This window comes from Scomber japonicus, chromosome 12 (assembly GCF_027409825.1).
Source record: "Scomber japonicus isolate fScoJap1 chromosome 12, fScoJap1.pri, whole genome shotgun sequence".
Lineage (NCBI taxonomy): Eukaryota > Metazoa > Chordata > Actinopteri > Scombriformes > Scombridae > Scomber > Scomber japonicus.
This window is the reverse complement of record NC_070589.1, coordinates 8,745,389-8,766,930: the sequence shown is the minus strand read 5'-3', so window position 1 is coordinate 8,766,930 and position 21,542 is coordinate 8,745,389. Positions and strand designations below refer to the sequence as shown.

At 39.2% G+C, this 21,542-nt stretch overlaps 1 protein-coding gene across 1 annotated transcript; it reads right to left on the bottom strand.

Annotated features, from left to right (window-relative positions):
- Positions 1 to 3,735: 3,735 nt before the first annotated feature.
- On the bottom strand, positions 3,736 to 21,111 carry tgm1l1 (transglutaminase 1 like 1). The gene is made up of 14 exons (XM_053330536.1): positions 20,994 to 21,111; positions 16,619 to 16,911; positions 16,273 to 16,464; positions 13,892 to 14,143; positions 11,800 to 11,918; positions 11,002 to 11,109; positions 10,507 to 10,684; positions 9,013 to 9,151; positions 7,664 to 7,856; positions 7,093 to 7,246; positions 6,513 to 6,797; positions 5,722 to 5,882; positions 5,456 to 5,592; positions 3,736 to 5,343 (listed from the first exon to the last, which is right to left on the bottom strand). Exons 2-14 carry the CDS (start codon positions 16,908 to 16,910, stop codon positions 5,199 to 5,201), a joined length of 2,355 nt encoding a protein of 784 aa, XP_053186511.1. The 5' UTR covers position 16,911; positions 20,994 to 21,111; the 3' UTR covers positions 3,736 to 5,198.
- Positions 21,112 to 21,542: the final 431 nt, after the last annotated feature.

Here is a 21,542-nt window from a genome sequence, read left to right as displayed (position 1 = left end):
TTATCAAATTGCCTTCAGGCAGTAGTGGAAGAAGATGATTTAAATGAACTCATCATTGTTATTCCTCAAACAAGTTAATCTCGTGACAGATTACATTATTAGATTGTAGCAGGTTAATGTAGAACTAGGTAAGGTTGAACTATTAACTGCTGTATATAGTGATCTGCTTTAATTAAGTTGTGAGATGATTAGTAGGGTTTGAAAGAAGACAAAATATTCCCCAAAAAATGATCTCTAATCATTGTTCCTTGGGGGAAAATCTGATCATTCTACCTCTGTGCCTCGAGTAATTATTTAAATGGAGCCACTTGAGAAGTAAAGCAACCCTGTGGAGTGTTTGACCTGTAGCATTTATACGAGGGTGCATATGCAAACACACAATGAAAATGACGCAATGTATACCCCCGCCAATGCTTTCTATCTCATAGAACTACAGGTGGCTCCAATTCACCAGCAAATGCAGGGAAGAAGAATGCTGCTACCTAACATGGAAGTAAACACTTTGCAAATGTTTTAAAGAGGTATGATATTTTACACTTCTGTTAGACCTCAAGGACACACACAGTGTGTTTTGGAGAGTAGCACACTGTGTAAACATAACTTGTGTGTGTTTACAAGAAAACTCCACTGAGTATCCTTAAGAGGGAATGTCTTTTCTATGGAAGTACTAACAATGAACAATGAAATCTTAATCTGAAAATTAATGTTCAACAATTGCAGTGTAGTAAAAAGTACAATATTTCCCATTGGGCTACTATATTTTGTGGAACAGTAGAAGGATAAAGTAGCAACAATGTACTAAAGCACACTACTGTTTGTTTTTTTTTGCACCACTGCTCCCTGCTCTACTCATGGCGCTATCCACATTTGGTGCACTTTGTGGGGTAACCAGTAGAGGTCAGCATCAAATGTCACTCCTATTAGGTTAACTGTGTGTTCAAGGTTTCTGCCTGTCAGAGAGATGGATGGAAAATGGAAGTAATGCTTTCAGAGTGCTTTGTGGGTATTATTGGAAAGTGAAAGTACTCATGTCTGGGCTAAGTGACTCATATTAGTGTTAATCATAATATTATTAAATTATTATCAATATTACATAACATTTAAACATTTAAATGTTACAACTGGTCAAGGTGACAAATGTGCAAATGTGCAAGTTTTTATATAGGGGAGACTGGGGACAGTTGCAGCACTTTTTACATTACTCTGTTACTCAGAGACTATTTGGACTAGGCCCACCAAATCTTTAAACTTACACATGTCTGCTAATTACCCATAGCATTTAAAGATGGTTACAACAAATCAATCACAATATTGATGTGAATAGATAAATTCAGATGTTGCAACTGACCCCAAACATGGGGACAGTTGCAACACGAATCAGGGACGGTTGCAACATATTAAAAACACATTAAATTTAACTAATTAATTATGATTTATTTAGTAATATTTATCATAGGCCTACCTTGTGTCAATGTGCAGATGTTACTGAAGCTATTAAAACTCAATATTTCAGTGTGAGATAAGAAGAATGGAATAATTTGCTTGGTCCTCTGAGAATACTTTTTTTGCTGGTCCAGTACCCTGCAAGCAGTATCTTATTTGATGTCCCGCTTGCAAGTCTCTCTTTTTTTTGCGGAACCTGAATAATGTGGTGTGGCATATGTCAAAGGCCTTGGCTACCCTTGGCTTGCCCTGACTGATTTGCCCTCATCTCTTACAATATCTGAGACTCGTTCTAAAATATTGAAGGGAACTCCTCTGTTAGTGACTCTCTTCGTCACTCTTGGCATACTGAAAACAAACAGAATAAAATTTCTACTTTTAGATAATTTATTTACTATAGGACAACAAATAAATGGACTTTTCTCCTGTTTTCACAAGAAAATGTATGTGGCTAGTTTGTCCCATAGCACAACAGATAGAACAATAATTTCTCATTTTGGCTCAACTAGATATTTGGGGAATTATTTTGTTTAATCAATAGCATTAGTATCTCATTGTCTTATAATGCCAGTTCTGATATGACTAGCCAATTTAGCATGGTATCAGTCATGACAAAATATCATGTGCTAGCTAGCCACACTGACATTGACACATGCTAACCATGTCACTGAATAGTCAACAAAACAATGATTCAAACTAGGTAAGTTTGGATTCATTCATACAAAAGGTCAGGACAGTATGACAAAAATACAGCTCATGAAAATAGCTACTTTCATATCTCCAAAACAACTTTTCTTGATAAAAGCAGGACCAGATGCTCAATATGGCCTCTCTCTTCTTGGTGGGCAGAGGGTCTAACTGAGCATGTGCAGTGTGAGTGTCATCATTCTAGCATGCTTCTGATAGGAGAAATAAGACTTGTTGCAACCGTCCCCTGTTGCATCTGTCCCCAGTCTCCCCTACTATTGGTCAGTGTAATCTTTAGCAATGTATTTTATTAGTTGTTCAGTATGTTCTATATGTAAGATATGTATAGTACGAAGTTACCATAGTTAGCATGATCAAATAAAATTTCCCTTCAAAAAGTATTTAAGTTCAAGTAGCATAATATGAAAATATCTCAAAAATGTATGACACTTGAGTAAATGTACTCATTTACATTCCTACCAATGCTGTCTGTACTTCTATTTCAGCAGAAGTAGAAAAAAAAATGTCCAAGTAAAAATTATTTATTTAAAAAACAAAAAACTTGGAAGTACACAAATGCTCAAATAATCAAAGCAGGCAGCAGAATGACCTGTGTTATAATACATTATTGAATTAGTATTCATTAATACTGATATATTAATGTTTCAATATTTTATAAACCCATCAGGAGGTTTGTATGTAGAGTTTTGATGTGAAAGTAGCTACAAACTTTAGCTCTCAAATCAATTCAGTGGCATATGAAGGAGCATAAAATGGAAATGCTATATATGTATTTATATAAGATCACAATCAGTGATACAATGTATGTATTTTGAATGTCTTGAGTAACAAAATGCAGCAAAGGTGTGTCACTTCCTCCAGTTGAACAATTAAAATAAATGGGTTAGGGTTATTATGCAGTGATTATTCCCTGAAGCAACTTTTTTTTTTTCTCCAGTGAAAACAGTTATTATTGCAGAAATGGAAAGTTACACTCTGACACTTGATTCCTCTCTCTGTTACATCATCTACACATCCCCTCTCACATCTACAACCTGTAAGGACTTGCCTTATGTATGAAGGTAGAACATAACTCTGGAGCCTGTCCATCATTTTCAGTACATATTTTATTACCACCACAACACAGGAGATAAACTAGGAATACAGCCATGTGGTTGTATGCCTCTGCCAACTAGTCAAGTTGCAACTTATATCCATGTCTGCCCAGACCCATGTTATATTTGTAGAGAAGACTTTGAAGGAATTTAATAAAAAAGGTATTAAGTGTATTTTCTTTTTTTGTGTCACATGCGTGACCAAGAAAAGCTGATTCTGATAGAACACAAATCTGATATGACAGTAGCTGATGCTTCTGAAATGGTTGTTGCTACAAAGAAACCAACTCAGCATCCACAAAATATCTATACAATCACCACTGTTTCAAGATGGGCACCCAAGATCTGCGTTATCAATTCAGCATCCAGCCAAATGTGAAATATGGTCACAACCTTCCCTTCTGTTCTAGAGTTATGTCTAGAGTTCTGTTTTTGCAGAACAGAAGTGGACATTTGTGTGAAACTTTGTCATAATTAGCAAATCAATTATTGAGTTATGTCCAAAATTATGTTTGACTTTTGACCTTCAGCCACCAATGGATGTGCTAAATTTCAACAAATTCCCTCCAGGTGTTCCTGAGATATCGCATTCATGTGAATGGGACAGATGTGAGGTCACAGTGACCTTGACCTTTGACCACCAAATTCTAATTAGTTCAATCTTGAATCCAAGTGGACATCTGTACCAAATTTGAAGACGTTTCCTCAAAGCGTTCCTGAGATATCGCATTCATGAGCATGGGGCGGACAGATGGACGGACAACCCGAAACATAATGCCTCGGGCACAGAGGCATAAAAACATCACTGGTAGACAAAGTAGATAAATAGTATATTTGTTATTATAATAGATTCCTTCACATTGTATGTTGAGTGATGAGGTTAAACAAGACTAGAACCACGTAAAGCTAAGGAGAGTTACAGTCACACCTCACATCTTGATATGGCTGGTTACAGTTCACAGCAGTCACAAGACCAATTTTGCCTGTACTTGTTACATAAAGCTTAAGTCAGTATTGTACTCACACATGATGGAAACACACAAACACACAAAAGAAAATAAAGAACAACATCTGGTAGAAATTCATCTAAGGGAACATTTTGGCATGCCTTCTGCAAAGGGGAACATTTCAGTTTTCAGAGTGTTGACCTTTTGGTTTTGGAAATAATCATGGTTTTATAAATATGCTTTTTCTCTGATGATTAAAGGAACATTTTTGAAATGTCCTTGTAGATTTTTTCTTTGTAAATCTACATGGTACATTTGCATAGAAAAATGACTTAAACATTGTCTTCCAACAATATTAAAATCCTCTGTCAGTCAAATATAATTAAACCGAAAAAATTGGGGAAACTGTAATGTACTCTTTGCAAAATGTCAATGCCATCATTCCCTTTAAAACATTTCACAGTACCCTTCCTTCATGAAAGCCATGTGAGGTTCATTTTGTCTGACAATACTTTTCACATACTTTTCATCTTATAACACGTTATATGAATAATACATCTACAGTATTTACAAGAAATAATTGTGACCTGAATCTCTGCACCTTCATTTGCTTTGTTCAGTGTCTTGAAATGCACTAATGTGTGTAACAGTACAGTTTATAACCTTAATATATGAATGCTTGCTAATTAAAGAGCTTTAGTCTCAATGTATGTAATTAAACACTGCACATACACAACTGTGTATAAATTTCAGAGCAAGGCAGAAATGTGTATTTATATTATTTTAAGTAAAAATATAAAATTGGTTATGCTACAGTTGATAATTGTCTATTCATAGTTTTAAAATATCAAAAATTCATAAAATTGATGTATAACAAAACAGGCTATTTTACGATATAAAAACTTGGCACACTTTTCATATAATTAGAGGCTCTTGGTAAATATTTGACAAGTTCAGAAGGAAAAAGTGAGAAACAGAACAGGAAGTGATCTCAGGAAGCTTCCGCTCATTGTTCGAGAACGACGATATTGGCCACTCCGTGCACTTGCGAGAGCTGTTTACAGTCGAGAGAGGCCACAAGTTTCCTGGGTCCGGGGTGGGTGGGGATGAAGTGTTCTGTCAGTGTAACCGTAGAGTGACTGCCAACATCACTGAGAGAATGAAAGAGGAGTAAAATATTAGCCCAGAGAAGGAAATGTGGGGGTATATACACTGGTGAAAGTGATAATGAGGTTAAAAAAACTGGATGTCTCATTGTCTTACCCGACAACCACTTCATGGTCTTTCTGCAGACCCAAGCCCTCCACTCTGAACATGACCCCCTTCAGTGTTCGTGGCAGTGGGTTGGTGAAGGTAATCTTGGCTGCCATCTCTTTACCAACCACAGCATCTCCCAAAGGCTGCCAGAAAGAAGTTCAAAATCAGGCTTTATTAAGAATTATATTATAAGAAATCCTTAAAAACAGAAATAACATTACTATCCCTATACTAACTTTAAATGAATTGTTAAATGCTAATCAAAAACTCACCGTGATGGTAAGGTCAGGTGTGCGGAGCCTGAAGGTGGTCTGGTTGGCCAACACTTGCTTGGTCTCGCTGACTCTTCCAGACAGTGTCAGCATCAGGGCTGCCTGGTCCACCAGCTGGTCCTGGTACTGTTGGTAGGGCAGTACCCACTCAATGGTCTTTTCTGTGTGGAGAGAAATAGAGTGTTGGGCTAAGTATTCAAAATGTTCAGTATAAGCTTTGTACTGTAAATAATCCCCCCAAACTTGAAACCATCTTAAACTTGACTTTTAAGAATCAGATAGTTGCATATTAGCAAATCTCTCCCAGCTGTTCCTGTGTATTAAATTGCAATAAAACTATCACATTTGAAAGAAGAATATTGGAGTTGTATTTATATCCACTTGATGAATGTAAATCCAGTATTCAGTCTACTTTTCTACTCTTCGTTTTGTTTTGCTCTCCAGTAACTCTGGCTTTATAGTTGCTGAATGTTTCCTATTTTCTAGCTAGATGCTAACTCTATGTGCTGTTGCCAGGCAATTAGCATACAGTGGCTTTTTGGAGCTTTTTTTTTGTACTGAAAACAGCTGCCTGCCATATGAAAACTGAGATAAGAGTGGTGGAAATGAATCAAAACAAGAGTGGTGGGCCAAAATACCATAACACAAAAACTCCAGAGCCAAGGGGAAAGTTTAAAGCTGGGTTAGTTTGCCATTACAGGCGACCTCTTTCACGAACACATAGTCTTTTGATTCATTGTTAGTATAGAAATATTGATTATAGCAGCTTTGAAACTTAGCGGAAAACCAACCTTCATTGGGCAAAAGCTCCACAGGCATCTGCTCCGTCTTGATGGTGCCCTTCAGCACACCAGTGTAGTACATGACAGCCACCTGGCTGTGCAGCGTTGTCCGACGGGGCTGCGAGCTCAGGTTCTTCACCAGGATGCTCAGCTGGGCATCAGAACCCATCCTGGGCCCCTCGCCATCCATCTTCACCTCCACGCTCACATCCTCTGCCATGGGAGTGGAGTAGACGTCTGGCTTGCTGCCAAAGCGACTGGCAGTCTCCACAGCGATGCGTTCCTCTTCCGATCCTGGCAAAAAGACAGGAGGGCGTGAGTGAGATTTCAAGATTTACTGATAAGAGATATGGCACACAGGCCTTCCAAACAAAGCAAACAATGAGACACATTTTCGTATTTTGAAGATGTGAACAGTTGAGGTGTTAGGTGAGGGGAACCTCTGTACAACAAAATGATACAGCAAGGAATCAATAAATGATTACATTTCAAAACGGTTCCTGGTAGTGTAAGAATAATTCTGTCTGGTTATGAAACACCACTCTGGGGTGGAACAGAAATGAGCAAAGTAAAGTATGGTTGTCAATACCTTCTTGGTATTTGTACAGATGTGTGATGTCTGCCCGTTCATCAGAACCCACTGCTTTGGTGCTGATAAAGTGGCCAACAGCTTTCTTCTCACTGTGGATCTGACTGAAAGTACCATCGAGATTCCTCTGCCAGTAGATCTTATCACTGTTTACCTAATGGGAGAGTAACACTTGATCAGCTCAAACATCAGAGTTCATTAGAAGTGTATCTATCATACAGATGAAAAGGTTTAAGTACGTGCAACTCATACAAATGTGTGTTGTTGATCTAGTAAAAAAAAGCCAAGAAAGTAGACCTCATTTGAAAGCAATGCATGCTAGTAGATGTGTGCTCAGAAGCACTAAATTATATGTCTTAAAACATCAAAGCATACAGTTTTGCAATTTTTGTGGGATATAGTCACTCCAGCTCCAAAGACTTTGATACCTCTATAATACCTGTAATTTAATTTTCCTTAATACCTCTCCCTTTTTGAGACAACGCCCTGGTGACACATAAAATATTTCTGAAGAGAACTAAATATCAAAACAAAACACTTTCCACGCAAATTGGCCAGTTTATAGTCTCACCTCAGCAAAGATGAAGGGTGTGTCATGTTTGAGGTACACCTGGCCGGAACGGATGGCGTTGACAGATGCAGGCCCACATCGGAAGGTGCCCTGGCTGGTCTCTTGGGGTGTGGAGTCAATAGCTTGCCAGCCTCCATGACCAGGCGGCAAGTCTGGTCTGGCCATCCAGCAGTCATTCCATACATGGAAATTCCTATGGGTAGATGAAATTAAATGATGTCACTTGAGGTTACTTTTAAATCATTAGCTTCATGTTTTGAGAAGTACATATATTTGATCTTTTTCTGAGAGGTCCAATACCATTTTAAGTATGTCAACTTAAAGGGATAGTTTTTTAAAGTTTGATTCTGTACAGTAGATGGGGAAAAGCAGACAAATGGATGCTAAGAAATGTACTGCTGTGGATGTCAATATCAGTTTAAGTGTATGCTATATTTACAATATTTACCCTGCCGTCAGACTTTCCTTCCCAGCTTTACATTTCCTCAGCCAGTTAAATTTAGATTACCATAAAGAAATAGGAAGAAACAGCTAGCCTGACTCTACACATATTTTTACACTGTCGAACATATTAAACAAATGAGATATGTAGGCTATAACATGTTAATGAGTGAGCTTTACAGGTGCTGGTGGGTAGATTTGCTCATTTTCGAACAGAGCTAGGCAAGCTGTTTACAGTCTTTATGCTAAGCTAAGATAACAGGCTGCTGGCTGTAGCCTTGTAGGTAAATATAACAGTGGTATTGATCTTCTATTATAACTCTCTGCAAGAAAGCATTTCCCAAAATGCTTAACCTCTCCATTAAGATTACATAGCATTGTGTTCTTTTAGACCTTTAATAAAACATCTTGATTTTATATGTGTGTAACCATGAACATTTCATGAACTTTTATGTAACTTTTTTGATACAATGTTGAGAAAAGATAATCAATTATTGACAAGTCCTGTATGGATGGTAAATATAACAGGAATATTGACAGTGCACAGTGCAGTGCAGTTCTTTTAACATGTCTACATGTTGCTACATTTCAACAAGCACTGGATGTGCTTTTGCTTCTTGGTTAGGAAGGATAGTGTGAAAAAACTAGCCAGAAAGAACAAAAAATTACACCAATCATTTTAAGGGGCACAGATAGTACTGCCAGATAGCAGATAGATACTAGATTAGGCTCTGCTGTCTGAGAAGATTTGAAGATAATTGAAAGTGCATGACATCGCTGGGGCTTCGAGTTAGAGGGGACAGCTTTTGGAGCAGATCTAAATATACAGTGCATTCCGAGGGTATGGATTTAGCAGCAGACAATTTTCCTTGCAGGTTATCCTGGTCATGTAAAGTTATATATCTTACCAGACAGAGTCACTATTGAGGTAGTCAATTGGCTGCATATTCTCGTCGAAATATACATCTGTGGTGAGGGATACGTCAGTATCGTGAGCGGACTGGAAGTTGGTCACGCTTCGTGCAGGTATGCCAAGACAGCGGAGTACTGAAAACAAGGAAAGACAGGGGTAGAGTAATTAGAACTGAATTTATGAGGTCATTTCATAATTCAAATATGTGTCCAGATGCTAAGATGGGAGCAAAATTACTTCAGGCATTTCTCCTAAGATGGCATTTGCATGCTGGCACTGAAGTTTATTATCCTGGCTGAATGAAAGCAACAGATGTGGCTCTATCTGTGACAAAAGTAGGAGGTATGACAAGAATGCCAATGCAAGGTATTTAGGGTGTATGAGGTCTGGCTTGCTATCAGGGGCAATACTATGTGCTAAGGTCAGCTAGCTGTCATGTGATGGACCCCGTATACACGCACAATGAATGAAGTGTTCTGTTACAGCAAGAGTTAATAAAAAAGGGCCTGATGGACAGTGAGGGAGGTCTATCGCAGTCATATGCAGACTGTTAATCAAATTAACGTGTACACTGGGAAATACCATAATAATAATATAATATAATAATAAAACTTTTCTTAACAAAGTTACAAAGTGCTTTACAGAAGAAATAAAACCAAATTAGGCGGACAAAAGTAAGCAATGAAGAACACAGAGATGAGACCGAGGCACGTAAGTAATAGAATAAAATGCTAACAGCAAAGGCTCGTTCACCCTTTTGTTTGATCTAGGAGTGATCAGCAGGGCTCCATCTGCAGATCGTACGTGTTGGGGTCAACAATTCTGAGAGGTAGCTCAGAGCTGTGTAACGCCTTAAAAGTCAGTAATAAAACTTTCAAATCAATACGAAAGCTCACTGGAAGCCAGTGTAGGGAGGCAAGTACAGGGATAATGTGCTCATACTTTTTTGTGTGCCAGTAATAGGCGAGCAGCAGCATTTTGGACCAGCTGGAGACGGTAAAGATGTAAAGACGGCCTTGCTGATACTGGAATAGAGTGTGTTACAGTAGTCAAGCTGAGAATAAATAAAAACTTATATAACTTTTTGAAGGTCAGTAAAGGATAGACCTGATTTTGGAAATGATCTTCAGCTGCAAAAGACAAGACTTGACAACATCATTGACCTGAGGTGGGGTTATTATGAATCATAGAGTTGATTACTCTGAAGATGACTTTGGGATTGTGATTATTCCTGGAAATGATGTCTGAAAAATAGACTGATCTGGCATCCTTAACTGCAATCTGATAGATTATTATTAGGTTCCTAAGGGTAATATGGGCAGATTCAGACTTTTTGGCTTTCCATTGTTGTTCAGCTTTCCTGCAGAGTCTTCCTGTGATCATTGAGCCAAGGGATATTATTTGATGTTTGGGTATTCTTTAGGGCATTGGCACATGCATACACATACAATCTCTTCTCATGCCTGTTACTACAAAGTGTTCTAATTACCTGTTGTAGTGACCGCTGAAAAGACCCAGCACTGTCCGTATTCCACAGGCTTCCCATCGGAGGCGTGGTATTTCCTCAGGATCTTCACGCTGCTGCTCCATGCCGTGGGAGACACTCCACCAGCGTAATTCCCTGACCAGTTCCCAACCAGAACCCCGAAGTCATCTTGAGCGTTTATCTAAACAGAGAATGGTGACTCAGTCAATGAGAATCTGTCAGCATGTTCCTGCTAAGAGTTTTTGTTGCTGTGTTGTGTTGTTCACTTTCAAAGTAAGATAGTGCAAGTGAAAAGGAAGGTAAGCTGACTTATCTACTTAGTGATCAGAATACTTAAACATCCTGTCTTAGACTCTGATTTAAGGTGAGAACAGAGAAACGTCCCCTCTTCACCAGCTGAATGTGAAAACAGCCTTTAAAGTACTTCATTCTGCACAGTGAAACTCAAACATCCAAGTAAAGAAACAATAAGAGAGTGGAACATTAATAATTTCTTACCATGGCAGATATGACCCTGACCACATTGACAGCATCCCCTCGACCAGATGGAGGCATGTCGCTCTTTTCCAGGATGAACAGACATGCTTCAAGGATCCCCTCATGAAACTAAAGTGACAAAAAACAACAACACAGCATTACCAATAAAGGAAAAGAGTCCGTTCAAATGAATCAATTGCTATGTTAGCTGGCAAAACTTCTGTAAATAAATGGGACCAGCACATATGCCACGTGGTAGCACTAGATGTTCCTATTATGGTGAACATGTGCACTGCAGTTCATTTAAGATCAATCCCACATACACCACTCTCCTGCTGTGAATACTCAGCAGCTCATATTTATCTGCAGCTGAAAATAGTCTCAGTCAAATGCGCTATTACTCCTGTTTTGAGTAACATTTGCTCAAATCTACAGTGCCCAGATGATTTAGAAAATGACTTAGCCTAAAAAGGCTAAGTCATTTTCTAAATCATCATCATCTCTAACCAGGAAATTATGTTTATTTCATCTAAAAAGATGAAATAAACATAATTTCCTGGTTAGAGTATAGGAACAAATGGGTTTAGGGTGTGGAAGGTGAAAAGCAATGAGAACACATAGCTTTGCTCTTTTCAAGGAATTCCTACTTAGAAACATACAGAATGATACCAGCCACATGGGTGAGTAGAATTACAGGAATACAACTGAATGTTTATTCTGGCAGGGTTAACTATCTCTTTAAGCTGACAATAAAGAAATAATTGTCATGAAATCAGTATGCAATCTATTCAAGTTCCATCTTGTCTTGATGGTCCGTACCTGCCCGTAGTTCCATGTGCGAGAGCCTATTTGTTTCTCTGTGCCATAGTAAAGTCTCCCAGTGTCATTCAGCACATACTCCTTCCTCTCTTCCTCGTCATCCAGGAACGTTATGTCCTCTGTAAAGAGAGCACACCATTATATATGTATACAGTAACTTGGCATTAAAATACTGACAATATAGCATTGAGAGTACAGCTTGTCATCTGTCACTGTAAACACTTAAGCTTGTCCGTACTATTAAAAACAATATACGGCATCTCTAAAGAAGATTCTACTAAACTAAACTTCAAAGGAAATATACAGAAATCCTTCTTTATATGAACACTTATCAGGATTTTGGCTTCCTCCCTGTCTGTGAAAGTGACCAAGCATCCATGGTATTATCACCCCTTGAGTGACTAAATCACTTAAGAATGCTATTTTTTTCACTTAAAATGAGAAAGGGTTCCCAAGGCCAGGAAATAGTTAAGGAACACAATGACCCCTCAGTGGGGCCCACATTCATTGATGGGAAACAGTCTCTTTTGAGTAACATCAGCCCAATAGACTTGGGTGTGCACCCCTGACGTAAGCCTTTCTTTTTCCACCTAATTTATCTCTTGCAATGGTTTCCGTGATTACCAGTGGGTGGCTAAAGGAACGGGACAAATTGAAAGACACGCAAAGTTGTAAAAGTATCAGAGTGTTCAAGGTGAACATGAAAAAAGCAAGTGGAAGGAAGAGGTTTAACAAAGTCATGAGGGACCACCAGGAGAAAGAAGGGAAGTTATGCTTTGGAGGGAAATGGGGAGGGAGTGTGGTGGAGAACAGAAAGTCGTGAGATCTTACAGAAGAAAACAAGGGAGGTGAGGCTGACAGTATCTGGCAGCTGTGATTATTATGGTTCTGATTTCTTACTGAATATTTCTGGAATGTAGGGAGAAGCAGACACACACACACACACACACACAAGAGGATAGGGTGGAGCAGGACAGAGAACAGAGCAGTGGGGCAATGGAGTGAAGGCCGGGTCAGCAGATAACAAGAATGGAGTTACACTGGGTGGGAGAGGCTTACAGAGGGAGGAAATACAGATGGAAACAGTAAAAGCAAAGGAGAGGACAGGTTTTCACCAGCTGTCGGATTACAGTGCGCTCGCCTCGCGGCATTTTATACAGTAATTGCAGGATTTTTTGACTTTTATGAGCGTGAGGCAGGATTGGTTTTGGGAAGAGGCGACTGAGAGAAGGAAAAGGAGATTGGGCTTGATGCCAAAAGAAAGACGCTGCCAAAAGCCCCATAATGAAAGACAGACTGTTTTTTTAAACAGACCCAGGTTCACTGTTTTTATTTTGCTGTGTTGCAAATGCACTTTTTCTTTCATCAAATATCCTGTGCAAATAGTTCGCAGAGCTCAGCAAATGAAAACACACTCAGCAGAATACATAATCTACCAACGGCTTCTGAATAGTAGAATTATACGTATGCACTTTTTTTTAAGTGGTGGTCCACAAATATTGATAAAAAGTATCCCCATTTGATGCATGGGGGCACTGAGAGTGAGTTTTATCTTAAAGATCTGCTTTATTTTGGTCACAAACATTGTTCAGCATGGTGGTTTAGTGTTATTAAGAAGCGTGTTGGAGGTCTTGAATTATAGCCAGAGGAGTTACATAACTCCCACAGTTATACACAGGGTCACGTTGTAGCTATTTGATGGACAGTAACACTCTTGCAGATTGAGCTGGCCTTTCCCGCCCATGTGTAACTTTCATAAGAGGCCTTCTCTCAGAGATTAAAAACTAGAGATACATCTGCTTTGTGCCAATATTTGCTATCAGAACAATGATGCCATTCCTTATACAGCTATGTTCTCTTCACATCTTCCTTGTCAATTCAGGCTTCAAGAGATATATTGACTTTGGAAGAGATTCTGCTTCAATCCTAATATTGACCCGAATAGCACCCATTTCATTCCAGACAAGTTATGTAACACTGTCTGTCTTCCCTCATTTTTCTCCTCCTATCACTTGTCTTCTATCTGCCCTCTCTTCCACATCTCACAATCTAGGCAAAACCTCATCCCAGTTCACACCCACTGCCAGCTTACCTTCACACCAGGGGTTGAAGAGCATGAAGATGTTCTTGTTGGATGTGTAAGAACTCGTGGTCTCACTCGCCAGCAAGCCAGTTGTGACTGTTAGGCCATACAGGCCAATCACAGCATTGGGTGGCGAGTTGACTGACAGCTTGATCTTCTTGCCGTTCTGCTCTACAATCTTGGCCTCCCAGCGTTCATCCTCCAGATGATCCACCAGTGGAATGATAACATGGGTGCCTTTGGACACGATGGGCAGCGAACCTACATATCACAGGTTATATTTGAGTCAGGTTTTAAGGAAGCAACAACCAAAAAAACACGATAATAACATTTTTCCTATACAATAATTTGGTACATCACAATGCTATTCATGCTATGTCTTCATATGGTATTGTACAGTTCTTTCATATCTTTTCGAATTTATGTGCAGTGTTCTACCGAATAGAAAATAGTCAGCAGGGGAAAACAGCTAGTCTTGATCCTTCCAAAGGTTAAAAATTCATACTAGCACTAGCACAAATATTCCTACTAGCACTTTGTAAGCCCGAAGATGAATGTGTATGTATATCATTTGTGTGGCTGGTTTGTTTGGTTGGTAAACCTGGTTTAGAAGAATAATTTAGCACAACCATCTGCAGCTAAACAACAAATTCTTTCATCTAAAATGAATGAACATTTGGGGCAGAACAACATATTTGATGCTTTTACTTTAAACAATACAACCTTCCACAGGCATGTAATCTTGTGCAGCTTTGTTTCAATCAAAAGTATCTTTGAATCATATTTGGTTTCATATGTTTGTATGTAAATTCGTATCATGTGTTTCCACTGAAGTGCCTTGTAAGCATCTTTCATTCATGATTCTTGGCTAACCTTGAAAGTTTGGATTAACTACTGTTAGATGGCAGGAGTGGCAGTAGAAGCACTTCATTGCAACATGTAGCCCATGGGCACAAAGTAAACTCTGTTATTTACATCACAGTAATTCTTAGTTTGTTCCCACAGTGCATGACAGAACCTTAGCAAACTGTAAACCACAAATACATCACTGCCTCTGCATCCAGCAGTGCATGGTTTCTCTGAGTAAACAAAATGTGGTTGGTGGAAAGCCTCTCATCCCACACATAACCACAAACCAGGCAAACACAGGAGTATTTTATCTTAAGGACAGTAAGCTTGGATGTTACTTTACAGGTTTGTACTGGATGATTTCCTCAGAGTTCTTTGCTGCTGGGCTTTAGCTGACATGTACTAAAGCGAGTAAAGAGTTGATCAAGAAACCATTGTTCTCCAGCTGACCGCAACCAAGACTCCCCACCCTTCCTTTGTTAGAAAGGAAATCAATGGAGAACACTGTATCTTTTATTCTGAACCAACTTCACCTTTATTGAAAAACTTACTGTGCCACCTAGTTGAATGAAATCACAGGTTAGGGTGCTACAATGATATAAAGCCCTCATACTTAACGCCTTTTTCACAGCAAATGACACTGTCAAAGCAACAGTAATGAAAGTCTGTTGAAGTTGATTGTGTGTTGTTTCTTTGCCTCCCTCTTGGCAGTGGTGATGTAATGGCAATTCATTCCCAAGTGTGCAGTGGATCAGTGTAGTGTGAGGTCTTTAAATACCAGAGTGAGGTGTCCGATGTCCTACAGTCTGGAAACTGTTAACACTGCGGGTGGAATCTAAACCTTGTGGTGTAGCCATGGTTGATCATGCAGCTCAATATAAACGTGGTAGCTACGTATAGCATTCTGAGCATGTTTCCCATGCTTTGTTTAGTAAATGGTTCGTTCCTCTGCAATTCACATGGGCTTGCAACTAATATTGGTTTAACACTACAACAATTTTACACATGAACACCAGCCTATCTGTCATGATTGGAACTATTCAGCCTGTGAAAACTGTCATATTATTTCTACTGCCTCTGTAGAAGCTTTATAAAGTCAGAAAAAATAACTTGGACATGGAGTTTAAAGGATGAGGGCATTTACCAGGCAAGGACAGTCTAACAAATCCTCCCTTCCATCCTCATTGACACGACATACAATAGACAGTTGTTTTGCATTATGGGAATTGTAGGATCCAGATGTTTATTTAGCTTGACCCATAGGGCATTAAAGTTAGGATATCTCAGCCTCTGCTGCTTTGATTTTGATTGTTCTTTCTTAATCTGTCTCTTATAAATACCCTATATTTGTGTTGGCTGCAATCCAATTACTGGAGTGGCCTTTTATGGTTTACTAATATATTTTTCTATCTTTATTGTTTTGTTTTTCTTATTGTTTTAGTTTTGATTTCCTTCTTTCCTTCCACTGCACTGCTTATTTAAGTAAGATATATGAGTTTGGAAAGTATGACACACACTCTGTCCTTCCATTATCCTCGTACCTGTTTTCAGGTCCAGATGCAGCTTGTGAGTGTCAGCATTGAAGGGCCTGTTGAGCTCCATCTCTATCTGGAAGGTCTGCCCTCTGCGGATGATCAGCTCGCTCTCCTCAAACTGGTCGGTGTGGTGCTCTCGTCTGTTCTGACCTAGCTTGGAGCTCAGCAGGTCCACAGAAACCACTGACAACTTCAATTCTGACAGAGAAAGATTGAATATTAAATTTAAGCATGCGTCTGTATTACTGCTGGAATGGGTTTGATATTTTCTGTAGGAAACATCATGATGCAAAAGTTGAATGAACTTTCTAGTAGTATTACACCAATTTCCCGAAAAGGTCAATCTCATTACCTTCCATTTCCTTTGCTTCTCCATTCTCTGGCTTTGGCTTAACAGGCTCTGGGGCCACGATTGGGGCCGGGGGTTTGACCACCTCAATCCTGTCTGTAACATCATGAGAGGTGATGTTCTGGGGCTTACAGCAGCACGGGCAGATTTTCCTTAACCAGCGGCAACATCCTCCTTTCTCCTGCTTTTTCTCTTCCTCTTTCTCAATGGTCAACTCCACCCGGGTCGGCGGGGCTGCTCCTGGGAAGCGCCCCACCTCTGATGTGTCTCTTACTGTCAACCGTTCACCTGGCATTCTGGGAGATGTGGAAAAATTGCTATTTTTAGATACAAATCAAGATAGTAAGTAGTAGTAAATAAATAATCCCAACAGAAATTAATAAAACAGAGCAATTTGCCATCTTTAACAGAATGAAGACTAAGGCTGAGACAGTTGGTTTTGTGGCTTTTCTAGTAAAATCGCAGAAAATTTGATGGTCGAGATATCATCTCAGTATGACCCAGAAATCACTGTGGACAGATTTCATTGGAACTAAAGTAATAGTTGATTGGAAAACTATTGACTGTGTGTTCTTTGGATTATCCAGACTAATTGGGACATTGTTGAGAAGTTGTTGTTGATTTTCTTAATGCTGAGAACCCCACAGACATAATTAACCTTCATTGTAAAAGGGTAGAAGCAGAAAAGCAGCGTGAATAAATACATCTGTGCCTATAGAAACTCAACGAAATTGTAGGTAAAGGATTTTAATCGTGGCCTCAAAAAGTTGTGTACCCACTTCTCGCTTTCCTTCATCTCTCCATCATACAACAACCAATAGCCATCTCTTTCCCACAATTATCACATACCAGGCATGCACTTTTCTTGGCCGTCATGCTTTCCCAAAGCATTCTCGGGTAGTTAGCCTTTTGTCCTTGTTGGAAGTACTCCCTCTGCAATCTAACATAGTTTACCTACTACAACAGCTGTATTCCATTTGTCTCACCCCAGCTGTTTGGGCGTGATACAGCATGTGGTATGCCTCTGTGCATTCACATAGGTGTATAACGCTGTAAATCATATGAGCATTTATCATAGTCACATCCCCACCCTCGTACAGTGCACGCACTCATAATCACAGTGGAATTAGATCATTTGTCACATTAAAGATAAGCTTGTCCCTCGTGTTCGTCCTCAGCTTTTAAACTTGAGTCCAAATGTCAGCTTTGGGAAAACAAACAGTGTTTACTGAGATGAAAGGCAGAGGGGAGGGGACTTTCCCTGGTACCCCCTTCTTTCTCACCATCTGCATCTTTTCTCCATCTCATCGTGAAAGCCACATTGGGCTGCAGCCAGGCGCTACGCACACAAAAATAAATCTATATTACCCAAACATTAAAGCGCCAGTGGGCTCTAGTAAAACAGCCAAGAACTGTAATGAGCTGCAGTAATGCACGTAGTCAGCGGAATACAGCATTGTTGAGTAAACACGTATAGGAGATGTTTGCTTTATGGGGTAATTACTCTCATTTTTGCAAACAATTTACTAAACAACAGGAGTTAGGACCTTAGTTAGGACCTCTGTCAAGCATGCATTATACATAGCACTTGGTTTAAAGTGATACATGAGTACATGTATGGCTACATAGATGTTGTAATGCTAAAAAGCTAATGCTAAAGCTACAAGTTGCATTCAAAATGTACGCATCATCGTCAGTAGGTGTTCCACTGCCTTCATAAATACTAATAAATACTGCAGAAGTTAGATTTATGCTTTACTGTTTGTGTTTTACTAGAGAAAAGACTTTGAGGACTTTAGCTAATAAAGGACACATAATGGCATCTCAGGTTGTGAGTTTAAAACCAATAAAAAAGCTAACAAGACTCTAAATTTCTGATATAGTACACAGTGGACGTCCTGAAGGGATTTTAAAAAACCTAAAAAACTTCACCTGTAACCCTTTAAAATAACATAAAATAGTTAGCTGATGACATGCCCCTTGACTTTGGAGGCTAAGCTAAAGCTAAGTTAGTGGGCATGCTAATGTTTGCAGCTTAACTTAGAGTAGATAAACACACTTTTTTATGTATTTCTTATACTTTTTCACTTTTGGTTTTGGAAGGGTAACACAGATGATACCCTTTCTAGCCTTTAAACTGCTGACATACGGAGTTTTGCTCCTGCTGTTCTGTGCACATTGCTTCAGCAAGTGGAGAAATCTAAAGCCTAACAGATAATCATTTCTAGTGATTATTGACAATTAGACAATCACTGTTCAGTGGAGGGGTTTAAGGAAAAGTCAGTCAGTATCTGTGCACATCTGCTTAGCTCTGTGCATATCTCTAGGTGTCTTACCTATGTTGTCTTTGTTGTACGTTAGTGTTCCTGCTTCGCTGTAAGTAAAAGGTCAGTGCTGGGCAGTTGATGTGAAATATCCTCTATAGGAAAGCACAAGCAGCAGTGAGTCTTTCGTAAAGTGTTGCTACTTTTCTATTGATTGCATGTTTAAATATTAACATAGGACAATCATGCTGGTTTGAGGTAAAAAATAAAATGCATGTAAGTGAAAGTGAAGTAACAGTATAGTGACATTCAAAACAAAAGAACAGGATGTGGTAGGGAGGAACATCTCTCAGTATCAGACCCATGTATAGCATATGTGGGCGGCATCTTAGTGTGCATGTGTGTGTGTGTGTGTGTGTGTGTATGTGTGACTACTACAGTATGTGTCACTTTGAACATTACTTCCCGAGTTCATCAGCTGGTCAGAAGGTATTCCCCTCCCTTAAACTGTTTCCAAATCCTTCAAATATTTGGCAAAAACATTCATAATCATCGTGACAAGAACAATGGTACAAGCCAGGCGTATGTGTTGCACCATGAGCTCCACCCAAAGCTGTCACACTCTCCACACATTTCTGTTCTGCATCTCTAATTTTAAAAGGTGTCTGCATGTAGATTGAAATGAAGTGAATAGCACAGTGAAGTCTGGTTACAGAGCAGTATCTCTAGATTAATTATATTGCATTAAGCTCATCTGCTTTTTTCTTCTTACTAACAGATGATAGGTGACTACATTTTGGGGGAGACAAAATACAAGATACAACATACAAATTGCCAAATAATACAGCAAATATGGATATTTTTCAAATGCAACAATTGAACAAAAGTTTTTCAGGGTGTTTAGTCAGTAATGTGTGTCTTCACTGGCTTTCTAAAAATCAAGTTATCTCACGACTCCACCTTAGGTGGCCTAAAATTGCCCAATTAGAGTTTTCCACTCAACCCCCTAAAACCATGAAAAACCATTTCACAAGCCTAATTTTTGGCAGCTTCGCTCTTCCCTCACACTTTAATGCAGTCATTTAATTGGATTTACAATAAAGCCATCAGCCAGGCTTGAAATGAAGTGTTACTTCTTCATCTTTTTATCCCCCCTTGCCTATCACTACCACATGTATCACTTTAATCATTATGCTGCATGTACCCACAGTCCCCCTACACTTCTCCCCCCATGTCAGTTTAACTTTGGCACAGCTGGCAGTCCTGCTGGCCCCTAAGATAAGAGCTTCCAATTCAAGTCAATATTACCAGTAACAACAGGAGCCACTTTAAACAGCCAGGCTTGTGTGTGTGCTGATGTTGAGCCCATGTAAAGCTAATTAATTGATTAAAGGAGGGAAAACTTGAAATGTGGCAGTGCAGTAAAAGCCTGAAAGCCATTACATGCAGAGAAAAATAGCAAGAAATTGATTAAACCCTTTGTACTGCATATCCTTCAAGGTCTCTGAGAGAAGGATAGGGATAAAGCTGGTTGGTGGTCAACCAGCAGCAACAGAAGGCATGAAAATACCTGAACAAGCGTCAGCAACTGTTTGTTGTCTCCATTGAACACATTGACATTGATTTGAAGCAGTGGTAATCACAAACTAACTTTGGCAGGATGGAGCCCCTTTCCTTATGAACTGCTGGAAGCCAATCAGGGGAAGTCATTCATTTGATTGTTGCTGCATTTGACACAAACTAAAATTTCACCCACCTACCATTTAATAAAAAAACTTAGGCTACATCTCTAATAGTCAAATCATGACATCACTGACAAATGAAGTAAGTTTTTAAGCAACTTAAAAACTTAAAGCAGTCAATTCAAAAATAGTTTGATTTATTTAATGCTCGGTGGCTTCTGTAAATGTGATCAAACTGTTTCCTTCTCTCTACTCTCTTCCAGATAATTATCATTTAATTGCATGAGGGACTTTGTCTTTTTCTATAGGAGGAAACCGTTAGGTCAGGCGTGTCCCGCTACAGGTTCATTCTTCCCCTCACGTCCTCCTCCTCCTGGAAAAACAAGGATAAAGCAAAAAAAGAGAAGCAGCGAGAGTGAATGAAACTCTTACTTTCTATTTGAAGACTTTGCTCTCGATCAGCGATGAAACCTCTTTGTCGTCCTGAGTAATGATCCCTCCGCGTTTGAAAACTTTTAGAAACTTCTTTCTGAACTCGTACTCGTTCTCTGAGAATACTAATATATATCTGCTTGTCTTGGAATGTACTGCACGCTACTTAAAGCCCTTACACACCCCTTTCAGCTCAGCCCACCCCGCCCCACCCTGTCGGCTGTGGTGTGCCTAGGAGGTCCAGCCCCGCTGAGCTCGTTTAATATCTACACAGGATTCATAGTGCAGATATGTGTCATTCAATTCCTCCCAGTCAAAATGAATAGGGCTTTGAACTTCAGATATCCAAAGTAGCATTTTTAATATATATATATATATATATATATATATATATATGAAGTGGAGATCTTACTCCCATTTCAGATATCTACAATCAAATTCTTTGGTTACATAATTTTAATTTCAGATATCAGAAATGGAAAACATATTCATGATGTAATGCTTACTATCTAATATACAGTGTGACTAGTTAACGTCATTACACATATC